General features: G+C 44.5%; 1 protein-coding gene across 2 annotated transcripts in view; it reads left to right on the forward strand.

The window, feature by feature from the left end:
• The window catches only part of rgs7b (regulator of G protein signaling 7b), a 93,681-nt gene that overhangs the window by 49,527 nt on the left and 20,353 nt on the right, over positions 1 to 23,801 (forward strand). For both annotated transcript variants that reach the window (XM_049464778.1, XM_049464779.1), the window contains exons 13-14: positions 311 to 436; positions 1,295 to 1,481. In XM_049464778.1, the coding sequence (XP_049320735.1) occupies positions 311 to 436; positions 1,295 to 1,481 (313 nt within the window). The remainder of the gene's footprint in view (positions 1 to 310; positions 437 to 1,294; positions 1,482 to 23,801) is intronic.

Raw genomic sequence — 23,801 nt, forward strand, 5'->3', positions numbered from 1 at the left:
TGTTAAGAAAAAACACTGTTTTCCTAAACCTGCACCCATCTATCCCTGCTGTTCTGAACTCAGGTGTGTTATAAACTCAGGTAAGTATTACAGCAGAAACTCAAGCGGAAGCTCATGAATAAATATTATCTTTGCCTCCTTGACTTCAGCTCTGCTTACATCACAGTTAAACCCTCAGCAGCCGGAGCCTGAGAGAGAGAGTACAGTAGATCATGCTGATTTACTACACGTATTTGGCTGATAGTGTCTCTCTCTGTCTCTCTCTATCTGTCTGTTTGTCTCTCTCTCTATCTGTCTGTCTCTCTCTCAGTAAGGAGCCGGTTCAGCAGAGGGTGAGACGTTGGGGGTTCGGGTTTGATGAGGTTCTGAAGGATCCAGTTGGACGGGAACAGTTCCTGAAGTTTCTGGAGTCCGAGTTCAGCTCAGAGAATCTGCGGTAAATCAGATAAACCCTTTTAACTCTAATCTGAGGGATTGATCTCTGTGTTCAGATGGGGTGAATTTTACCTGATGAAGGTGGTGTAATGAGGTTTTACTGCAGGGCGTCTGTAAAATAAACACGGTATCATAAATCTCAGTAAACACGACTGATTTACCCTCTGCTGCCTCCTTTATCCACATGATGAAAACCAGCTATTTAAACCTATCCAAGAATTCCCTGTCTGCCTGTCATCATGGGATAACTCCGCCCCTTTAATAAAGAATTAAAGAATTTATTGAGGTATGAGACTTCAGAGTATTCTGAAAACGACCCTAAAACTAATCTTAATCCTTAACTAGTCCAAAAAGGTAATCCGAATACTAAACTAGTCCTCAAACTAAACCTTAACCTAAAACTAATTCTAAACTTAATTATAATCCTAAAACTAATCTTAAAACTAATCCTAATCCGAAAGCTAATCCTAAAACTAATTCTGTTAGTCTGAGTTAATGGGTAAACTGGTCTGGAAGGCAGAAGAGCTGATCTGAGGAGGAAGATGAAGCTCTTTGCTCCCCCTGCTGGACATGTTTAAGCAATCTTTTAGAAAATAACTGAATATTTATTTTATTATCTGATAACAGTTTCTTTATTTGAGTTGGATTTGAGATCAGAGTTTAAAACAATACCCAGTAATTTAAAATATAAGAAAGCAAGATATCATTTCACATGTAATAATGTATCACATGTATGTAATATAGTACTTTTTGCACAGGTCTGTCCCCACATTAAATTATATCACAGTTTACCTTCATTGTCTGTATTTTAAAGCTATATCTGATATTAGTAATTAATTGATTATTTTCTTGTGTTTAGGTTCTGGCTGGCTGTGCAGGAGCTGAAGAAGCAGCCGATTCGGGAGGTTCCCAGCAGGGTGCAGGAGATCTGGCTGGAGTTTCTGGCCCCTGGAGCTCCAAGTGCAATCAACGTTGACTCCAAAAGCTACGCTAAAACCACCAAGAACATCAAAGACCCCGGGAGATACACCTTTGAAGATGCTCAGGTCCGAATCGCTGCAGACAAGTTGCACTGATTTGCATGTATTTTATAACACCTTTTATTAATTCAATAAAATAGTGTTAAAGTTAAATATTATTACAACTTTTAACAAAATTGAGCAGCCAGAGTCTGAGAGAGAGAGAGAGAAAGAGAGAGAGAGAGAGAGAGAGTACAGTAGATCATGCTGCTTCTCTATCAGCAGCCAGAGTCTGAGAGAGAGAGAGAGAGAGAGAGAGTACAGTAGATCATGCTGCTTCTCCATCAGCAGCCGGAGTCTGAGAGAGAGAGAGAGAGAGAGAGTACAGTAGATCATGCAGCTGTTTCTCCATCGGCAGCCGGAGTCTGAGAGAGAGAGAGAGAGAGAGAGAGTACAGTAGATCATGCTGTTTCTCCATCAGCAGCCGGAGTCTGAGAGAGAGAGAGAGAGAGAGAGACTTCGACTTCAACACACCTTTAATTAAACACTGTCCATATAAAAAACAATGTTTAAAACTGAAAACAGAAAATAATTAAAAATAATTAAAAATAAACCAGAACAAAATAGAGAAAAACAAAATACAAAAAGAAAAACAAAATCAGGGTCAATCAGTACACAGAGAAATCAGCTCACACATTTAGCACAAACCCTCCGAACTCCTCAGGTTCACAAAGCAAACCCCCAGCCCCCCACACAGCAAAGAACAAGTCCACATTATCAATGAGACTGTGATAGGCAAACTCAATACGAAGCCTCTTCATAATCAGCCCCCTGACCATCAAGACCGGGTCAGTACCCCCACGCCCTTTAATTTTGTTCTTTCTAGTACACCATATGGCCAGTTTGGCAACACCATATAAAAAATTCAAAATCACCATTCTGTCTTTTTTTGCCACAGAGTACTTAGGGCCAAAAATAAAAAGACTCTCATTAAAAGAGCCCAAAAATTTCAACCCCCAATCCTTGATTAAAACCAGAAGAGGACCCAGCCGCACACACTGGAGAAACACATGGAAAACTGTCTCTGAAGTCCCACAAAAAGGACAACCATCACCAAGTGAGGGACCAATCCGTGCCGCATGTCTGTTTGTAGCTATAATACCATGCACAATCCTCCACTGGAGGTCACCCACCCTCTTCTCAGTGGGTCTTTTGTACAGGGACCGCCAGCTACCTTTAGGGGAAGAGTCAGTCTCAACAACCTCTGTCCACTTAGTCTCTCGCAGATCTCTCAGACAATGAAAGTTCAGTGCTTTAACACAGCCAACATACAATGCCCCCTTCTTCAGCGTGCTAAAAAGGCCTAGAGGCAGGGAGCCCAGCGACAAAAGCATCCCCCGACCCTCCTGCCAGCCCTCCCAGCCCAGGTCCATCAACAGCTCAGGGAACACACACTCTTCATTCTGGCACTGGTCAACAGGAGTGACATCCAAGTAGGTCTGTAAAGGGGCAGACAGGTCAGACTTCAGCTTGTTCAGTACCTGTGAAGCCAGGCGTACTGACCTAGGACCGACCATCTCTGCCAACTGTTCCTCTGATACCCAGTCCACACTCCTCCGTAAGTGGCAGACCTTAGAGATACCTTGTTCCAGCAGCCCAATCCTCACAGCCCCTGAAACCTGGTTGAGCGATGAAAAAAACGAGTTAAGAAACAGCGGCTCCTCAAAAATCCATCCAGATGGAGCAGCATCACTCTCCCTGGAAAAAGAGAAAAGCTGCCACGCCTCCACAGCCGCTAAATAGAAAGGAGTCAGGCCACCCAAATCCACTGTTCCCAAACGAATAGAGAACAGGTGTCTGTCCAACCCCAATCTACCCGCAGCCCTCAGGAGAGCACAAGCAACATCCATCCAGCTGTGGGGATAATGATACAGCAGCTTTTGTACAGCCTGCAGCCGCAGTGCAGCAACTCTGGATCGAATATCAATTAACCCCTGTCCACCCTCCTGCACAGGGAGGTACAGGACTGCAGCTCTCAGCCAGTGTTGTCCACTCCAGAAGAAGTTCACCAGTGCCTTCTGAACAGCATCAATCAGATACCTTGGCGGATTAAGCACAGTGAACTTATGCCATAAAGCAGAAGCAATGAGGTTGTTGGCGACAAGAACTCGACCCCTATATGATAACTGGGGAAGCAACCAAGACCATTTAGACAACCTGGCACGAACCTTTTCAACTACACCTTCCCAGTTCCTGGCCTTAGCATCATCATTTCCCAACCACACCCCTAAAAACTTCAGCCCGGTCTGACTCCACTTAATACCACCTGGAAGTGCTGGTAAAGAGTACTCTCTACTAACAGAACCACACCAAAGTGCTTCTGTTTTATCCCAATTTAGCTTTGCAGAAGAGGCTGAACCATAAACATGCAATGCTGTTTCTAGGGACACCACATCTTGCTCATGTCGTATTACTGCAGTAATGTCATCGGCATAGGCAGAAACCTTAATTAAACACTTAAGCAAACAGAGAAGAGGTTCTACTACAAGTGAATACAATTGTCCAGACAGGGGGCAACCTTGCCTTATCCCCCTGCCAACAGGAACAGGAACACTCAGACCACCCCTTACCTTGAGTAAACACACAGCACCCGAATATAACAGCTTAACCCAAGCAATAAAACCATCTCCAAAACCGAAAGCTCTCATGGTAGAAAAAAGATAATCATGATCTACATGATCAAAAGCTTTCTCCTGGTCAAGGGATAAAAAACCAAACTCCGATTTACACACTTTTGCATAGTCAACCATATCACGAAGTAAAAACAAATTATCATAAATAGATCTTTTCGGTACACAGTAAGTCTGATCTTCATGTATTACCCTTTGCAGGACCCCTTTTAACCTGTTTGCTATACAGCGTGATAAAATCTTATAATCAGAACATAGAAGTGATACAGGCCTCCAATTTTTTAAAAAACAGAGATCCCCCTTCTTTGGTAAAAGAGATAAAACAGCCCTCTGACAGCTCATTGGAAGTACACCAGCTTCAAAACTAGCCAGCAAAACTTCAAACAAGTCCTTCCCAATAATCCCCCAAAAAGTCTTATAAAAGTCAATTGGTAAACCATCAACACCAGGTGCTCGCCCAGAAGAGAGCTGGTAAACAGCCTTAGTAACCTCCTCAAAAGATAAAGCAGTGTCCAGTTCCTGTTGCTGCTGTCCATCCAGGTGAGGTAGATCCTCATGAAGAGTCTCAATGCACTGCTGATCCGGAGGGCGGGCCGTAAACAACTCAGCATAATGTAGTGGTTACAAGGGATACCGAACTATTTACCTGATATCAATATTAATTTTAATATTAATATTAAAGGTTAATAGGGCGCCAGTAGCGGCTAGCTACAAAATTTATATTTAACCTCAGGGTGAGTTCTTGTCGGTTTCAGAAAGTCTTTGAACCACGGGAGGAACACACTTAAGTCAAGAATTGGCTAAATCAGTAATGTTTATTTAGAATAAAAGTAATACATGGATATATGCAGAATTAGATAATGGGCATAATTCAAACAACAATTTGAGAGTGAAATTCAAGCACGCTGATGATAACAGTCTTACAACCAAACCTTCTCATCGCATATATGAATAACTCAAAACACTTTAGACCCAAACAACAGAAATGTATAAGTAGATAAAAATAAACAAATCAATACCCAGTTTAATATACCAAAGGGGAAGTAATTATGATAACCCACTAGGAGATAAACCTAAATATGAATAACTAAACCCACTATAAGAATATTAGGAGATTAAACAAGATTATAAGTGATTATATACTGCTATAAACGAACTAACTACTAAAGAAGCAAAACGCTCTAAATCCAAGCTAATTGAGTTAAACTAGATTACATTAGAACTATGGAACTGACAGAGATCCCACCATCTCTCAACCGGGAATAACTATAACTGAAAACTTAGCAAGACTCAACCTAACCAGACCAACAGAACGCCACCAGAGAATTAGAGATTTAACCAGCGCCTCACTTTGCGTTGACCGGCCTCGGGCAACCGGTGTCGTCTCTGCCGCGAAGGGAACCGTTGGTGTCGACCGCCAGGAAGGGTAGCTCGATCCAAGTGGCCGAAGCGGGTTCTTCAGGTGGACTTCACGGTGCAAGCAGGGCTTCGGTTCCAACGGCAAGCGGGAGCGATCGCTCCGGACAGCTGATTGATTCAGGATTCTCTTCGCGTCTGGGTCTGGTACGGCGAGCGATGTATAACGCTAAAGATGAGCGGTGAACTATAGGCAGCTCCGTAGCGCTAAGGTGGTTTCAATAGCTGGAAGCACCTAATTCTCTAATTCTGTTGATAATCGCTGGACTTGTGTTGGTCAGCGCGGATGCGCTGCAAGCGCAGCTCAAGCTAGATCTATGACTCAAAAACTTAAGAATCACTAAGCTGAATCTAAGAGAAAGTAAAACAAAAGAGAGAGTACAAAATTCTAACTAAAACTCTAAGTTAAAATTACTTCTAAGAAAAAAAATTGAACTTAACTAAACCTAAAAAGCGCACGAACTCCGAACTGCGAACCACGAACCACGAACTACGAACCGAATGAACTAACATCCCCCTTTATTGGAAAACACGTTCCCTTCGTGACGTATTGGCCCTAACTTGTGATAGGTTTCCTAACTGCAAGTATAATCTCTAAAAACCCAATCAGCTCCAGGTAGGTGGAGTCTTGCCTGGACGACTCCCCCTTTTTTTTTCTTTTATTAACTTAAACCTTAACATTCTTAAATGATCAGATTAAACAATTGCTTATTTAAAATATACTTTGACATAGAAAACCCACAATTTCCCCACATTCACCCACTGTTGCATAGCATTTTAGTGATATGAATAAACATCTCAGAACTGAAATCCTAACCAGACAATTAGATAATCATAGTTGATTTTGAGGTGTAAGAATGGAAAGAAATATAACACATGACCAGGGAATACACTAACTTCCACGCATCGGACTCTTAGAAAGGAAAGAAAGAAACTCGTTATGAACTTTAAACTTATTAATTCAAGATTTGGTTATTAACCTGATTAAAGTATTGTGGAAACATGCCCTGATAGCTTTTAAGTAATTATTTTAACCAGACTGCTAGTTTGTTGCCATCCGTATTCTTTTTGTAGTTAATGTTCATTCACGTCTTAAGAACACATTTTGTTTTTAATGTTTTAACATTTTTCAGCCTTAAATTTCCTTTTTGAAAAGGCAGACTCTCTTGTGTATTTGAAGAGATAAGAACTCTGGCCGTCGTAATTCACACCTCTCCCCCACTAAGGAATGCGGGTCTCATTGCTCTGGTTAACATAATTTCAGACCTCTTTAAATCAGAAATTCACTATACCTTTATACTTTCATACTTTGTTCTTTACTAAACAGGAAAATGTATCTATATAACCAAAGCAAAGGTTAAAATTACGCTGACTAGTTGCAATAGTTCAACCAATGACAAACAAGACATAATTCTTCAGCCTGGAACCTGTAGAAGAAAATGAAGGTAAACCTCAAAATTGTTCTCTTGATTAGAAAGTGTTTCATCACATTGCTTGATACCCTGCTTCTCACAATATTAGAATTAACCAACAGTTATTTAAGTTATTGTAAAAACATATACATATGTAATTTTTCGATCATAGCCTCGTGCTCCAAGAAAAGTTCCTTTCTTCTCCTGCGGGTGGCAGTATTGTCTTGTTAAATGGTCCACGGGTCCTGGGCCAGTAAAAGGGTCATGCTGTGTGCGTGAGTGTGTAAATTAGATGTGACTGTTTAAGAGGTGTGCTCCGAAGATAGCGGATCAGCAGGTGACATGTTAATCCCCAAAGTTTATGGGTCTTTGTTCAGATGCTTTTAGCGAGACAGATGTTTTCAGCAAATGGTCGTAAAAGTCGTTAAAGTGTTATCATTCAAGGTTGGGGGGAATCACCCTCTGCTCTCCAGTGGAATTTCTTAAGTGGATCTAAGAGTGTGATTTCACAATGAGACATCAGGCTATCTGCTACATATCCCCCCCATCGGGTGATAATCAGCAGAGATCCAGGTTATCAGTCGATGAGATGACGTAGATAGCTGTGGACAAAAAGGTTACTGGGTATCTCAACTCTTACTGGTGGCATTTGCTGGTCAGTACACAACAGGCTGCATTAGCGTTATCCAAACCAGAGCTAAACCACTTCCCTTACTGCAGCTACCTGCATAGGTTCATCAGTTGCGTCCTCCTGAGTTTCCACTGACACTTCTTGACCCCCCCTTCTACGTCTCACAAATCTAACCACCTTACCCGACCATGAATCCATTTGTCTCTGTAGCTTCACGGTCTTCCTACGATAAAAACACGTTATACCAAAGGTTGCTACATACCCCAGACATGCCAGCACAGCTAACAAGGTATCGGGCAATGACCAGGAGTATCTTACAGGTTGGACTGTCCATGTGGGACGTGCCTCGATCTCTTTTAAGACATTATTGATGGGGGTCAAATCGATAGACTGGGGACCCTCATACTGTATCCGACCAAGGGTGTCAGGGCTGAGTTCTAAGGAGTGGGTAGTAAAGAAATCAGACACCTCAATTTCACTCTCATATTGATCAGGTACTAAGTGGTACAGGGACCATTCCCCAACATGCAGAGTAGCCCCAGGTGGTACGTCTACCCAAAATGTTTGTTCCGGAAGGGGAATACGTTCATCGATATCATGCTGGTCATAGGACAACACCGCTTCCCGTGCCGCAGTATTTACCAACCACCGGCTCCCTACGATTTCAACCTGAGTCTCGACCTGTTGGTACCTATGAGTGACAGTGGCAGGACACTGGTCCTTAGTGAGCATGGGCTTAAGGCCACAAAGATTGCCGGCACCCTCTCGAGTGAACGGTTTACTGGGACAGAGATAGTGTATATCCTTGGACCGGGTACACATGCGCAAATTTGGGGCCAGATAAAGTCCAGGATTGATGTCTTGGTAAGCTACCAAGGTCGGAGTCTGAATTTTGATGTGTGCTTCTTTTTGCCAAAACCCAACATTTACCACTTCTTTTAAGCGATAAATGTTTTCCGCAGCTATTATAGGTAAGTTGACCAGAAAAGCTACTTCTCTATTTTCTGGATTGACATAAAGAGGTACTGCACTTCCGAGTGTATAGGCTAAATGTGCTTGGAGATCAGTAACTTCCTCTCGGGTAGCCCGACTGAGGATTTCCTGTACCAGGGTTAAAGGCACCAGATAAGCTGGTATCTTGCCCATAGCTAGACTGTCTACTGAGGATCCCACTTCCTGTAGCATGTCATTCAAAAGCATGTTAATCACTTGGATGTGAGCCATATCTGTCTGGATTGCCCGGGTCAGGGAGGTGATCGTTTGCAGAGTTTTGTTTAAAGCTACCGTGTGGGTATTGAGGACCACAATGGTACCCTGTAAAGTTTGTCCAATTGCTTGTAGCTGTCTCTGTTGGGTGTCTATTTGGTCCTTGATGTGTGGTAGTTCTGCCTGTAGTTCCCCTACATTACGGCGGACCGTGGCTAGGCCCACGGCATTAACAGCGGATGTGCCGACGCCAAGGAGTGAGCCTACAGCGGCGGCAGCAGTTAATAAACCTGCAAGAAACCGTTTGGATCTCTTTTGAGCCCCATTCAGTTCAGACTGTGTGACCGCAAATTTTTGCAGCTGTTGTAGCATGTGGGTGGTGTCTCGTTCGGCATGGCTTACTGCCTCTCGTACCCACCAATGCCCAGCCCACCCCACTTGGCGGGACCAATCAGGGAAGTTCTTTTTACATACTTCCTCCGGGTTCAGTCGTACAAACACCCTTTGGGTATGTAACCGGCAGTTTGTGATTAGTAGTCCCGAATTATCCCTAAGAACTACTCCTGAGGTAGGTCCGGGGGAGATCACATCAGGGGCCGCGACGATCGTCCCCAGCACGAGCGTCAGGAGCAGGAGAGTCCTCATCTTCCTAACGAGACAAATATACATGATTAACCTGGGTGTACTAGTGTGAACCACCAATGAAGTAGAATCTAACAGATAAGTGGCTAACAATCAGTGATATCCTATTCCCAGGCACAAAATGATGGTTCTGTTGGCTGGCTCGATCGGCAGATGTGTAATGGTACTTGGGTTGAAATTGCAAACAACAGACTACTGTATATGGATCAAAGATCAATGTATTCCTAAATTTTAAAAATGAAGTTATTAGTTTAGTTGCCAGTTGTACAGCTAGGAGTTGCTAAACACCTAGGGGTCTAGCAGGGGTTTTGTCCACCTGATTAGACTCTAATCAAGGCATTGGCGGCCCCGACTTGTCCCATAGGGCTTTGGTGTGGCTTAATTTGGTTGCGGTGTACCCACTTGCGGGTTGGCTCCTTAGAACCTTGGCTGATCTGGATCTGGTACACCACCGGGGACAATTTGTCCGTGATTGTGTGGGGTCCAGTCCAGCGAGGCATGAGTTTGCGAGCCAGCCTACCCGTATTCGATTGGGGTTTCTCGACAGGTTGAGCGAAAATGTAGTACCACACCTTATCTCCCACCTGAAGCTCGTCATAGGACGCCTTCTGATCATAGTAGGCCTTCCGACCCTGGGCACTTCGTGCCATGTGCTGTTGGGCAAAAGCAAAAGTGGATTTTAGGTGTTTCTGCAAATCGTCTATGTACTGCTGTGTTGTGTAGGCAACTGAGGTATCTGTTCCACCTGGCTGATATAACAGATGTAGCGGAAGTGTCATCTGTCTGCCTGTCATCACCTCGAATGGAGAGACGCCGGTGGAATCGTGAGGAGTTGCCCTAATGGCCATGAGTACCAACGGCAATTTCACATCCCAGTCGCGGTGATGCGTGGCCACAAATTTCTTGAGGATGCTGACCACTGTGCGGTTAGCCCGTTCGACCTGACCAGAGGACTGGGGGTGGTAGCTCACGTGCAACTTGGCTTTTACACCGAGGACGTGCCACATTTGTTGCATGACTTCTGCCGTGAAATGAGTACCTCGATCTGAGTCAACCCTACAAGGAAGACCAAACCGGGTGAAGATATGATTAACCAGGAGACACGCTGTGGTTATAGCGGTGTCATTGGCGGCTGGAAGACACTCCACCCACTTGGTGAATGCACATGTGACTGTGAGGAAATATTTGTTCCCTCGAGCAGACTTTGTGAGCGGGCCCACCCAATCCATTTGCAGATCCGACCACGGGAAGGTTAACCCCTTTCTCTGTAAGGGAGCCCTGTGCAGAGGATTCGCCGGCTGGAACTGGCAGCACACCAAGCATCCTTTAATGTAACTAGCTACATGCTCCCGCATTCGTGGCCAAAAGGCCACCTGTTTGAGTGTCCTATAGGTTTCCTTGATCCCTTTGTGACCTGCTGATGGAGAGTCATGGGCGTGCCCCAACATTACCCCCCTGTGGCACGGAGGCACCACGAACGCAGGAGAAGTGTGGGTCTCAGTGACATGAACAAGCAAGCCCTTGACCACCTTCAAGAATGCACGGTTGTCCAAGAGTTGTTTAAGCGGAATTGATGCCTCCAGCATTTGGCTGGTTATGGGATTGTTGGTGGGATCAAGCAAGAAAGCCTTAATAGATTTGATGTCGGGGTCTGCGTCTTGTAGCGTGATCAAATCAGCATCTGTGATTTCTGGATCAATGGAGACCGCAGCGCAGGGTGGGATTTCTGTTGTTGAGGTTTGTTTAGCTTGTGCTCTAGTCACGGCTAAAACAGTGGGGTTGGGTTGGGTTGGGTATTTCAACGGGTCAAAGACCCATGAAACTCCTTCCAAGGCACCTCTTTTGGCCAGTGAATCAGCTTGGTCATTGTATGTCTTGTCTGTTCCTGGGACACGTGAGTGTCCCCTCACCTTTTTCCAGTAGACAAGCATGTCGTGTCGAACTACCAGGTAGTCCGCGGCTGTGAACAGCTCTGTGTGTTTGACTGCTTTCCTGCCAGATGTGAGAAAACCTTTGGTTTTCCAGATTGGCAAGTGACATGTGAAACTTAGACGTGCGTAGTTGGAATCTGTACAGATTAACAGGGTTTTTACCCCCTGGTCGATAGCAAGTTGAATTGTGATGAGTATGGCAGCGATTTCGGCATACTGAGAAGTTTGTGATCCTAGTTTGAACTGTTGTGGTTCGCAAGGGTTGTCATCAAGCCAGACGATTCCTGCACCGGCTTTGAGGCCTTCTTGGTCATGTCGGAAAGAGCATCCATCTACGTAGACCGTGGGAATGTTTTCACACTCCTTGGGGTCAAAGTAACGATGGTTTGTGGGTTTTTGGGAGGCGAGATTGGGAATGGGCGTTGATGTGGCCGGTATGTCAGTTTCACATCGCTGACATGCCGCCAGATCAGTGCCTAGAGGTAATCTCGAGTTTTGCGCATAGCGCACCTCAACCTCAAAACTTTGTAGGGCCATTAACCAGGAGGCGACTCGTGCGTTGGTGACCACACCTTCTCGAATGCGCTGACTGTTGAGAAAGACCACTGGCTGGTGGTTCGTTTCTACAATGATCTTTTGTCCCCCAAGGTAGTTGGAGAAGTGTTTCACTGCCCAGACCGTGGCCAGAAGTGCTTTCTCACAGTCAGAGTATTTGAGTTCCGGAGCCATCAAAGCTTTGCTTGCATAAGCCACCACTCTCTTGTCTCGATCGTGTACCTGGTATAGACCAGCACTCACACAGTGCTCTGAAAACCCAACTTGAAGGTAGAATTCTCTGCTGTGGTCCGGATAGGTTAAACAGGGTGCCGATGCCAGTTTGTCTTTGAGGGTTTGCATGGCTTGTGCCTGGGCCTCACCCCAAATGAAAGGTACATCCTGCTTTAACAGCTGGTACAGTGGCTTGGCCAGTTCCGCAAAGTTTTCAATGAACTGGCGGGAGTAGTTGCATACCCCCAAGAAGCTGCGAAGGGCGTGGATGGTTTTTGGTTCCGCGATATCCACGATGCCTTGGGCACGACATGGTTGCGGGAGAACACCATCTGGACCAACCAAAAGGCCCACATAGTTGACCTTAGTTTTGCACCACTGACATTTGGCTAGGGATATTTTCGCACCTGCTTTTGTGAGCTGATCTAGCACATGATCAATCTCTTCCAAGTGAGCATCGAGAGAATTGTTCCGGATAAGAACATCGTCAACATAAATCAAGGTTCCTCGTTCTCTTGCATCAGGACAAGCTTTGTTGAGAAAGATGTTGAATTCAGCTGGTGAATTGGAATATCCGAATGGGCAGCGGGTGAATGTAAATTGACGGCCGGCGAATGTGAATGCCAGTTTGTGTTGGTCTTCCACATGGACCGGAATGGTCCAGAACCCCGATGCCACATCTAAGGTTGAAAAATATTTGGCATCTCTGACCCTAGGGAGTTCTTGCTCCAATTGGGTCATGGGCCATCTAGAAAGAGGGACCTGGTCATTTAGGCGGCGATAGTCAATGGTCAGACGCCATTTGCCATTGGGCTTCAACACCGGCCAAAGTGGCGCAGAGTAGGTGCTGTTGCATGGTCGGATTATTCCTTTGTCTAAGAGATCATCTATGATCTCTTGCACCGGCCCGTATGATGCAAGTGGAATCTTGTATTGGCGAACGTAAGCAGGAGCAGCGTCGGGATGCGTCGGAATACGAATCATATGGATGTGGGTCAATCCACAATCCATAGAATCTTGAGAGAAAGACGCGCGATACTTAGTCAGCACTGTTCTGAGCTTTACACGCTCTTCGTCTGATTGCAATGCATCTGCATCTAACAGCATTTGCTGTAGTTGCTTCTCAAACTCTGTTTGAGTTGAAGGAAAACTGTCGGCCTCCTCCTTCTGCTTCACCAGGACTGGATTAGTGCCAGGTGATGGGACAGAATCGAGACTAAGGACAGTGACTGTATCCAAGATCATTTGGTCCCTGTGGGTCAGATCAATGCGGTACAACGCATCTTCATTGGTCTCCAAGACAGGAAAAATAGCAATTGCCCCAGACGGTCGGGTGTATAATGTCTTGGACTCTTGCTTTGGGAGCAACTGCTGAGGAATCGGACCGATGACTGGAAGCCGCAGTTCAAAGTCATGAAATTTGGTGCTAACCAGCCAACCCAGTTCTGTGTGTTGGGGAATCACTATGTCCTGGGTTGTACAATTTTGAACGAACAAGTAGACTGACCTAGCACGTAACTCCACAAGAGGTGTGGCTTCCACGGTCAGACCAAGATCAAAGAATCGATGTGAGGGTTGGAACAGTGCATGGGGGTGACATAGTTGTTGTCCAGGTAGGATGGTCAGGTAGAGGCCGATATTTTTGGTATTTGCCGGTAGGGTGATGGCTTGGTTGTTTGCCACCTGACAAACTTCAGGTATGGTCTGACCCGAGTGCAGATACTCTGGCTCAGGGGAAGAGCCATCTGCCTGAGTGTTTGTGAGGGACCAAAGGATGTTATTGATGGTGTCTACCTGAACATCCAACCTGACCAACACGTCACCGCCCACATAGATGGAGTGAGGTAAGTCTGGGACCACAAGGAAAAGCTGGGTGAACTCTTTCTTGTTCCAACGGACAGTCAAAGAACAAGTGCCGACTGCTGGCAAGGTGGGTTGAGGAACGGGCCCAAGCGGAAAAGCTCCCTGGGATTGAATGAAATGAAAGCTAGCATGGGTTGCCGATAATGAGTTTACTAAGTCTTGGCTGACTGCGGATTTGTCCGACCACAGGGCGATGACCACGTCATCCACCTGGAAGTCGTCCAATGTGACCCCCTTCTCCACTCTGGGACAATATTCCCCAGGATTTTCAGATGGGACCATGGTACACAAGAAGGTGTCACGTTGTTCCAAGACTGAGCTTGGAGGCCAAGAAGGATTTGTAAACTGTGAAACGGCGGCTGTAGGCTCTTCCTCAATCTCCATAGGAACCACGGGGTCGATCAGTCCCTTGCATGGTTGGAACTGTCCACAAAGACGGTAGCACTGGATCTCCTCCTCACGAGAGGGAAGCACAGGAAGGGGTTGCCGAACCTGCGCCCAGATCTTAAGACCTTGAAAGTCGATAAGGGGCTCGAACCGATTAAGAAGATCTTTTCCTGCGAGGAATGGGATGGACTCCAAGGGAGACACATGAATTGGATGAACAACAGTCACGGGCCCAATCGTAAGTTGAATTAGGGCCATCGAATGTATGGTGATGCCCGTGTGTGAGTAGGGCTGGATATTGAGAGAACAGTTACTCAGCTGTATCTCCCTGTTCCGTCGCCGAGCGGATGCCCGCACTCGGTTAAAAAGGGACATGGACATCAGTGTGATGTCTGATGCCGTGTCAAGAAGAGCATCTTGCACAAATTCATCCTCCAAAGTAGTAGCAAGATAGAATTTTCTGGCCACCCCCCTTTCGCTCAGATGGCCCAAGAACTGTCGGAAAGGAAGCTCCCCCCGAATTAGAAATGGGTCTTCTTCCTTGAGAGAGTGGTCAGTGTCTAGTTCCACAACTAGGACTGCACTAGGTGCAGTGTCTTGGGCATGCTCCCAAGTAGCTCGTTTGGGGTCTTTTTCATGGGGAGCAGTGCTCGACTGCTCCTGGATGTTGCGCCCTTGGTTGAGGTTACCCCTTTTCTCCTTGCGCATTTGGTTAACCCATTGTAGGATTAACTCAAGATCCCCTGCCTCCAGGCCGTTAAGGGTTTTGTCAAGTGATGATTTAGGGCTTTTTGCAGTCTGGTTTGGTCCAGAGTGCCTGTTATTCCCATGATGGTGTGGCCTGCCACCACGTTGATGGTGGGAGGCTCGACCTCGATGGGGTCTGCCCTGGCCGCGATTCACCTTATAAGTAGGTGAGCGGCGTCGCTGTGGATCGACCTGCTGACTTTGGGCTGGTTCTTGTCTATAGGGTCTGGACCCGTGAGTCTTATCTGTTCCCTGGAAGCTGTGCTTCCCCTCTAGTTCCATACAAGGGTTACTGGCTACTGCAAGGACCTCGGAGTCGGTTTTTTTACCCAAACTTTGCTGAACTTTTGCAAAGCCTCTAAGAGCTAGATCTCTTAGCTGCCGACTAGTCAGGGTGCGGGGACAAGCCGAGACACCTAAATGGTGGCTGGTTGAAGGATGGAGGTTCTGGACAAACAGGACCTTGAAATTTTCGTCCTCCTCCATCTCTGGTTCATTCTTGAAGCCAAAGTAAGCGCGCCTGAGGCGATAGTAGTACTGTTCGGGACCCTCCTGCCTGTTCTGCCTCACCGTGAATGCAGCGGAGAGGCCTAACTGGGTTGAGAAGCTAGAGAATTCTGCCTCCAATGCTTGGCAGAGAGCCCTATAGTTCCCCCTTACGTGTGGTGGTTGGCGTTCAATGAAGCTGCTAACGTCGCGGCTGGATGTTATTTTAATGAGATAGATTCTGTCGTCTATGGTGGCCAGAGGGAAGCGCCGTAGATAGTAATCAATGTCATTTAGATAAAGGTGGATATCATTAGGGCAGCCAGGCTTAGGTTCAAACCGGCTGATATTGCGAGCAACTTTATCCAAATCTCTATCTGAGGGTGTTATGGGCCTGGCCATATCTGCATTTGTTTGAGGTCGTCGGGTGTGTTCAGATTCGTCCCAGCCAAACAGGGTCCGGTTCACCTTTTTGGGGCCAGCCGGTTCCGGTTTGACTCTGATGGGTGATCGAGGAGCTTCAGCTCCTCCCTGGTAACCCATGGAAGTTACGGGCGTAGGAGTATGTACCTCCGTCTTAAAGAGATGTGGGGTCGCTGGTCTACCCTTTGTTGGGCTTACCTTTGGCCCTCGGGAATATGTCTCATCCCGTTCTAATTTGAACTCTGCCAACTGCGTTTCTGCATCCCTTTTTTCTATACGAGCTAATCTTAAAGCACTCATAGCCTGTGTTAGTTCAGCCTCGAGTTCGGTCTGCTGCTCCTGGGCTTCCTCCAGCTTACCTCGTGACTGGATGGCAAGCTTTGTGGCTGTTGCGGCCTCTTCCTGCAGTGACTTTACTTTATGTTCAAGGGCTTCTTGTTGGGATTGTATCTCTGAACCAGTATTATGCCATTGCGCCAATTCGTCCCTGAGTTTTTGGTTAGTTTGCTGGAGAGCTGTACAGTGGTTAGTAGCATGTTGCTCTCTCTCTTGTGAGAGTTGGAGTTGTCTCCAGAGTATGAGGGCCATTTTGTACACGGTGTCTATTTGTTCTTTTATTTTTAGGGATTTAGTTAGGTGGTCGTCCACACAGCTAGTCATCAAACTCTGAAGGTGGGCATCATCTGCCTGTTGCACGCCTTCAGCATAGTCTGGAATGCGGCAGCTTACTAAATCAAGAAGAGTGGCTTCTACTTGGTCCACCGACTCAGCCTCGCTGAGGAGCGGGGACCCTGCCTCTCTTGGAGAACTCATTTTGACTTGACGAGGGTCAAGCGATGCGAGCTGTATTGGAAGCCAGTCCCGGATGGGTGACTTAGCACTGCTGCTGAGATTGGAGAGATTGATGCTAGGGTAACAACTTTGATGCGTAGTCTCTAGTGAATCTAATAAGCCAAAAGTGTAGTTTTTTTTTTTTTTTTTTTTTTTTTTTTTTTTTTTTTTTTTTTTTTTAATGGATAATTATTATTTTAATTTTATTTGGGTGACCTTGGATAGGTATAAGTTTTAATAGTTTTGCATAAAAATTGTCAAATACCTATTAGTAATTAATTAAATTGTTAACTAGGTGGTAACTGGCAAGGTTTGAATGACTGTGGATGCATTAAAGATAGCACTGCTGTCACCAACACCACAGTCAAATCCTGTCAAAAACCAGCATAGAGCGGATGTATGTATGTCTATAAGGCTTTGATTTATTTAGAAATTCAACGAAGTGACTCAGACAGAGTCTAAGCTACCTTCAGTATTAGCGAGCAGATTTTTATTTATTTTTTTTATTTATTTATTATTTTTTTTTTTTATTTATTTTTTTTTTTATATATATTTTTTATTTATTATTTTTTATATGGCTAAATAGGATAAGGATTGTATGCCTGTATTTAGAATAACAAGAAGAAGTGGATAATATGTTTGACAAAACAAAATAATGAATGGCTACTATGGATTACCTAAATAACAGGTATTTATAGCGACCAATGATTATAACTTGAATGTTTAAAAATACTGGATATTATGGTTAGCTCAAATGAATATATTTAATGTAAGCAATGTGAGTAGAACAGCTGACAAGCAAGTTAGCTTTGAGAGTTGACACTATGTTTGAAGTAGGATGGCTACATAGAACAAAATAGTGAATTATTACAATTGAGTTATCTAAATGTATCTATTTGAAGTGAATTCTATTTTGAATATATACTTACTAGTAATTAAGAATGGAAATGGCACTTACTAGTATTAATAATAACTAGGACGATACAACATTTAAAATATAACAGTAACCAAGCAAAGAAAGCAGGGGAAGAGGATATCTCGATTAAGGTATGTCAAAACTCATATGAAGCCAACACCAATCACACGTAAACACAGTTTACTACAAGAATTTCCCAAAATAGCGTATAAATGAACTGCAACCCCCTTTAACCTGAGTATTCACCCAAACGACCAGAAGAGGGCAGTGTAGATATAGCTTTACCCCTAGAGGCACGAAAAGGTAAGACAGCCTTGAGGCAAGATGTAGCTGATACAGTTGACCACGAGATGGCGACTAGAAGCCACTGGTGGGGAAGGCTCCGCCTACCGGTGACACAACTGAGTCCCGCCCCCTTGAGTGGGAGGACAAACCTCAGCTCCTGAGAGCTCAGTTGCTTTCAAGCTTTGTGGGGAACACAACGGTCTTGCTGACCTTAACACAGAGACACAGAGAGGAACACAGCACGCAGGAATTTACTTCACACAGTCTGAGTCAAGCGGGGCTTCCGCTGAGGGCGTGATCCTCGCCCGTCGCGTTTTCGCGACTGTAAACCTCTCTACCACCTAAAAGGATAGCGTTACGCCGCGGTTTGCAAAGCCGCGGGGCACACGAGAGGGTCCCAGTACGACCGGGGTGCGGAAATCCGCGCACACGGGCCGTTTAAACTGGGAAGCGGGTTTACTGCACTGGAAATCCGCAGCTACAGCAACCTCGCTGAGGCCTTTACAAATAGCGCTGATATAATTCACGTGATAATAGTTGTCGGCTGAGCCTGTTTAGATACCCCGGGTAAATGTAAAGCACCAATAACAGTGATAATGAAAGCAGACGCACAGCGGCGTCTACAATACACACACGCGCTCACACTGATCAGCTCTTTGGCGAGTAATATGAGGCGTTTCACAAGTGATTACCAATGCTCTTTAAAACACATACACATAAAGGAGTTGGATATATATATAGATGTATATAGATGTGCGCGCACACAGACAGAGAAGTGACTCGGTTAGCTTTCGCCAGCCCGCTGGCGTTTTACTAACGCGGAGCGTAAGGTAGATATTTAATAAACACAACACACCAATACGTTTCTTAACTCCGTGCTTTCTCCCGTAGATCAGAGATGTGACGTTGGCCCCGCGTCGGCCGCGCCAAATATGTAGTGGTTACAAGGGATACCGAACTATTTACCTGATATCAATATTAATTTTAATATTAATATTAAAGGTTAATAGGGCGCCAGTAGCGGCTAGCTACAAAATTTATATTTAACCTCAGGGTGAGTTCTTGTCGGTTTCAGAAAGTCTTTGAACCACGGGAGGAACACACTTAAGTCAAGAATTGGCTAAATCAGTAATGTTTATTTAGAATAAAAGTAATACATGGATATATGCAGAATTAGATAATGGGCATAATTCAAACAACAATTTGAGAGTGAAATTCAAGCACGCTGATGATAACAGTCTTACAACCAAACCTTCTCATCGCATATATGAATAACTCAAAACACTTTAGACCCAAACAACAGAAATGTATAAGTAGATAAAAATAAACAAATCAATACCCAGTTTAATATACCAAAGGGGAAGTAATTATGATAACCCACTAGGAGATAAACCTAAATATGAATAACTAAACCCACTATAAGAATATTAGGAGATTAAACAAGATTATAAGTGATTATATACTGCTATAAACGAACTAACTACTAAAGAAGCAAAACGCTCTAAATCCAAGCTAATTGAGTTAAACTAGATTACATTAGAACTATGGAACTGACAGAGATCCCACCATCTCTCAACCGGGAATAACTATAACTGAAAACTTAGCAAGACTCAACCTAACCAGACCAACAGAACGCCACCAGAGAATTAGAGATTTAACCAGCGCCTCACTTTGCGTTGACCGGCCTCGGGCAACCGGTGTCGTCTCTGCCGCGAAGGGAACCGTTGGTGTCGACCGCCAGGAAGGGTAGCTCGATCCAAGTGGCCGAAGCGGGTTCTTCAGGTGGACTTCACGGTGCAAGCAGGGCTTCGGTTCCAACGGCAAGCGGGAGCGATCGCTCCGGACAGCTGATTGATTCAGGATTCTCTTCGCGTCTGGGTCTGGTACGGCGAGCGATGTATAACGCTAAAGATGAGCGGTGAACTATAGGCAGCTCCGTAGCGCTAAGGTGGTTTCAATAGCTGGAAGCACCTAATTCTCTAATTCTGTTGATAATCGCTGGACTTGTGTTGGTCAGCGCGGATGCGCTGCAAGCGCAGCTCAAGCTAGATCTATGACTCAAAAACTTAAGAATCACTAAGCTGAATCTAAGAGAAAGTAAAACAAAAGAGAGAGTACAAAATTCTAACTAAAACTCTAAGTTAAAATTACTTCTAAGAAAAAAAATTGAACTTAACTAAACCTAAAAAGCGCACGAACTCCGAACTGCGAACCACGAACCACGAACTACGAACCGAATGAACTAACATCCCCCTTTATTGGAAAACACGTTCCCTTCGTGACGTATTGGCCCTAACTTGTGATAGGTTTCCTAACTGCAAGTATAATCTCTAAAAACCCAATCAGCTCCAGGTAGGTGGAGTCTTGCCTGGACGACTCCCCCTTTTTTTTTCTTTTATTAACTTAAACCTTAACATTCTTAAATGATCAGATTAAACAATTGCTTATTTAAAATATACTTTGACATAGAAAACCCACAATTTCCCCACATTCACCCACTGTTGCATAGCATTTTAGTGATATGAATAAACATCTCAGAACTGAAATCCTAACCAGACAATTAGATAATCATAGTTGATTTTGAGGTGTAAGAATGGAAAGAAATATAACACATGACCAGGGAATACACTAACTTCCACGCATCGGACTCTTAGAAAGGAAAGAAAGAAACTCGTTATGAACTTTAAACTTATTAATTCAAGATTTGGTTATTAACCTGATTAAAGTATTGTGGAAACATGCCCTGATAGCTTTTAAGTAATTATTTTAACCAGACTGCTAGTTTGTTGCCATCCGTATTCTTTTTGTAGTTAATGTTCATTCACGTCTTAAGAACACATTTTGTTTTTAATGTTTTAACATTTTTCAGCCTTAAATTTCCTTTTTGAAAAGGCAGACTCTCTTGTGTATTTGAAGAGATAAGAACTCTGGCCGTCGTAATTCACACCTCTCCCCCACTAAGGAATGCGGGTCTCATTGCTCTGGTTAACATAATTTCAGACCTCTTTAAATCAGAAATTCACTATACCTTTATACTTTCATACTTTGTTCTTTACTAAACAGGAAAATGTATCTATATAACCAAAGCAAAGGTTAAAATTACGCTGACTAGTTGCAATAGTTCAACCAATGACAAACAAGACATAATTCTTCAGCCTGGAACCTGTAGAAGAAAATGAAGGTAAACCTCAAAATTGTTCTCTTGATTAGAAAGTGTTTCATCACATTGCTTGATACCCTGCTTCTCACAATATTAGAATTAACCAACAGTTATTTAAGTTATTGTAAAAACATATACATATGTAATTTTTCGATCATAGCCTCGTGCTCCAAGAAAAGTTCCTTTCTTCTCCTGCGGGTGGCAGTATTGTCTTGTTAAATGGTCCACGGGTCCTGGGCCAGTAAAAGGGTCATGCTGTGTGCGTGAGTGTGTAAATTAGATGTGACTGTTTAAGAGGTGTGCTCCGAAGATAGCGGATCAGCAGGTGACATGTTAATCCCCAAAGTTTATGGGTCTTTGTTCAGATGCTTTTAGCGAGACAGATGTTTTCAGCAAATGGTCGTAAAAGTCGTTAAAGTGTTATCATTCAAGGTTGGGGGGAATCACCCTCTGCTCTCCAGTGGAATTTCTTAAGTGGATCTAAGAGTGTGATTTCACAATGAGACATCAGGCTATCTGCTACAATAAAAACCCACAGCCAGCCTCTTCACCTCTACCAAGTCTGTCGTAACTGTCCCATCCTCCTTACGAACAGAGACCAGTGTCTTGTGCTGGGAATTAGACTTTTCAAGATTAAAAAAGAATGCAGTAGGGGCATCCATATCCTGCACAGACACAAACCTGGACCGAACCAAAGCTCCCTTCACCTTTTTATGTAAAATGTCACTCAGTTCCTGCAGCTTCACAGTAAGTTCTGCCCGTAAGTCCACCACATTTTGTTGTATCATTACATTGTGGATTCTGGTAATGTCCTGCTCCAGCACACCAACTGCACGTCTAAGATTGAAGGTAGAGAAAGCAGTAAACTCCTGGCAAAAGACCCGTATCTGGGCCTTTCCCACTTCCCACCATTGCATAAGACTGTCAAACATATACTTTTTTCCAACCCACTCTGCCCAAAAATGTTTAAAATTTTCACAAAAAACTTTATCTTGCAAAAGTGTCCTGTTAAAATACCACATACAGCTTGTAGGAGACTGAAAAACAAAAGAAAACTCCACAGTACATAAGTGGTGATCAGAAAAAGAAGTGGGCTGAATCATAGACCGGCCTACCATGTTCCTTACACTATTTGAAACATATAATCTGTCTAAGCGTGCCGCAGCTACTCTCTGATCCGTAACTTTAATCCAAGAATACTGTCTGGTCGTGGGATGTTTTTCCCTCCATATATCTATCAAATCAAAAGTTGCTATGATGTTTGCCAGAGTACGAGCAGACTGACGATGAGGCTCCTCACCGTTCCTGTCATGTACAAAATCCAAAGTACAGTTCCAATCCCCACCCAACACAACAGTGTCTTCCGAGGAGAGTGACTGTAACAACTGACACAGTCTATCAAACAGCTCACTTCTATCTGGTCCCCTGTTTGGTGCATACACATTAATAAAAACAAAAACATGATCATAAACCATCGCTTTCAGCATAAGCAAACGCCCAGCCACAACTTCATCAACAGAAAGAACAGACACTATAGAGGACTGGGAGAAAAAAAAACCTACCCCAGCACTAACATTTGAACCATGACTAAGATAAAAATCCCCTTTCCACCATAACCCCCAATCAGACACAGAGTTCTCATCACTATGTGTTTCTTGTAGAAAGCACACATTAAGTTTCTTAAGATTAAAAAATTCAGAAAACACAGCCTGTTTACCCCGGTCTCTAAAACCGTTCACATTTAAAGAGCCTACTCTAAAAACTCCCATACAAATAGAAGTAAGAAATAGAGAGAGAAAGTAAAACCAGAAACAGAGAAAGAGAACAGGAGAAGACTTTTCCCCACGTGATCTGTGCTCAAACATTATGACGAGCTGGAACAAGCCGTGAACCAGTCAGAACGTTTTGTTTTTTTGCTTTTCTTATAGCAGTAACATGTTTCTTTAGCCGGTAACGATTCCTTCTTGGGAGAATGTCCAGACCCACACTCTTCTGCACCATCAACACTGAACACACAAACTTGTCCAGATCAGGAAAATAATCACTCACCTCCACAGTTTTTCCTTTAGTCTCATCCAGGAAAGAGTTTATCTGTTCCACAGAGTACAGCTGCTCATAACTGGACTGACTAGCTCCAAAATCAGTGACCTCAGACATACTGTCCTCCTCCATGTCCTCCTCCAGGGACACAACCGAACCAGACAGAGACTCACTCCGAGCACCCAGCTCACCACTCTCCTGAGCACCCTGCTCACCACTCTCTTGAGCACCCTGCTCACCACTCTCCTGAGCACCCAGCGCACCACTCTCCTGACCACCCAACGCACCACTCACCTGAGCACCAAACCCACCACTCAACTGAGCACCCACCTCGCTGCTCACCTGAGCACCCACCTCACCACTCACCTGAGCGCACACCTCACCACTCACCTGAGTGCACACCTCACCACTCACCTGAACACACAACTCACCATTCACCTGAGCACCAACCTCACTACTAGCCTGAGCACTCACCTCAGTATTCACGGGAGCACCCGCCTCACCACAATCAGCCTCATCAATACCCTGGCTAACCTGCTGCTGATCAACCCCACTATCTGAAACACCTCTTCC

Source organism: Astyanax mexicanus, chromosome 15, assembly GCF_023375975.1.
Source record: "Astyanax mexicanus isolate ESR-SI-001 chromosome 15, AstMex3_surface, whole genome shotgun sequence".
In the NCBI taxonomy this organism is placed as follows: Eukaryota; Metazoa; Chordata; class Actinopteri; order Characiformes; family Acestrorhamphidae; genus Astyanax; species Astyanax mexicanus.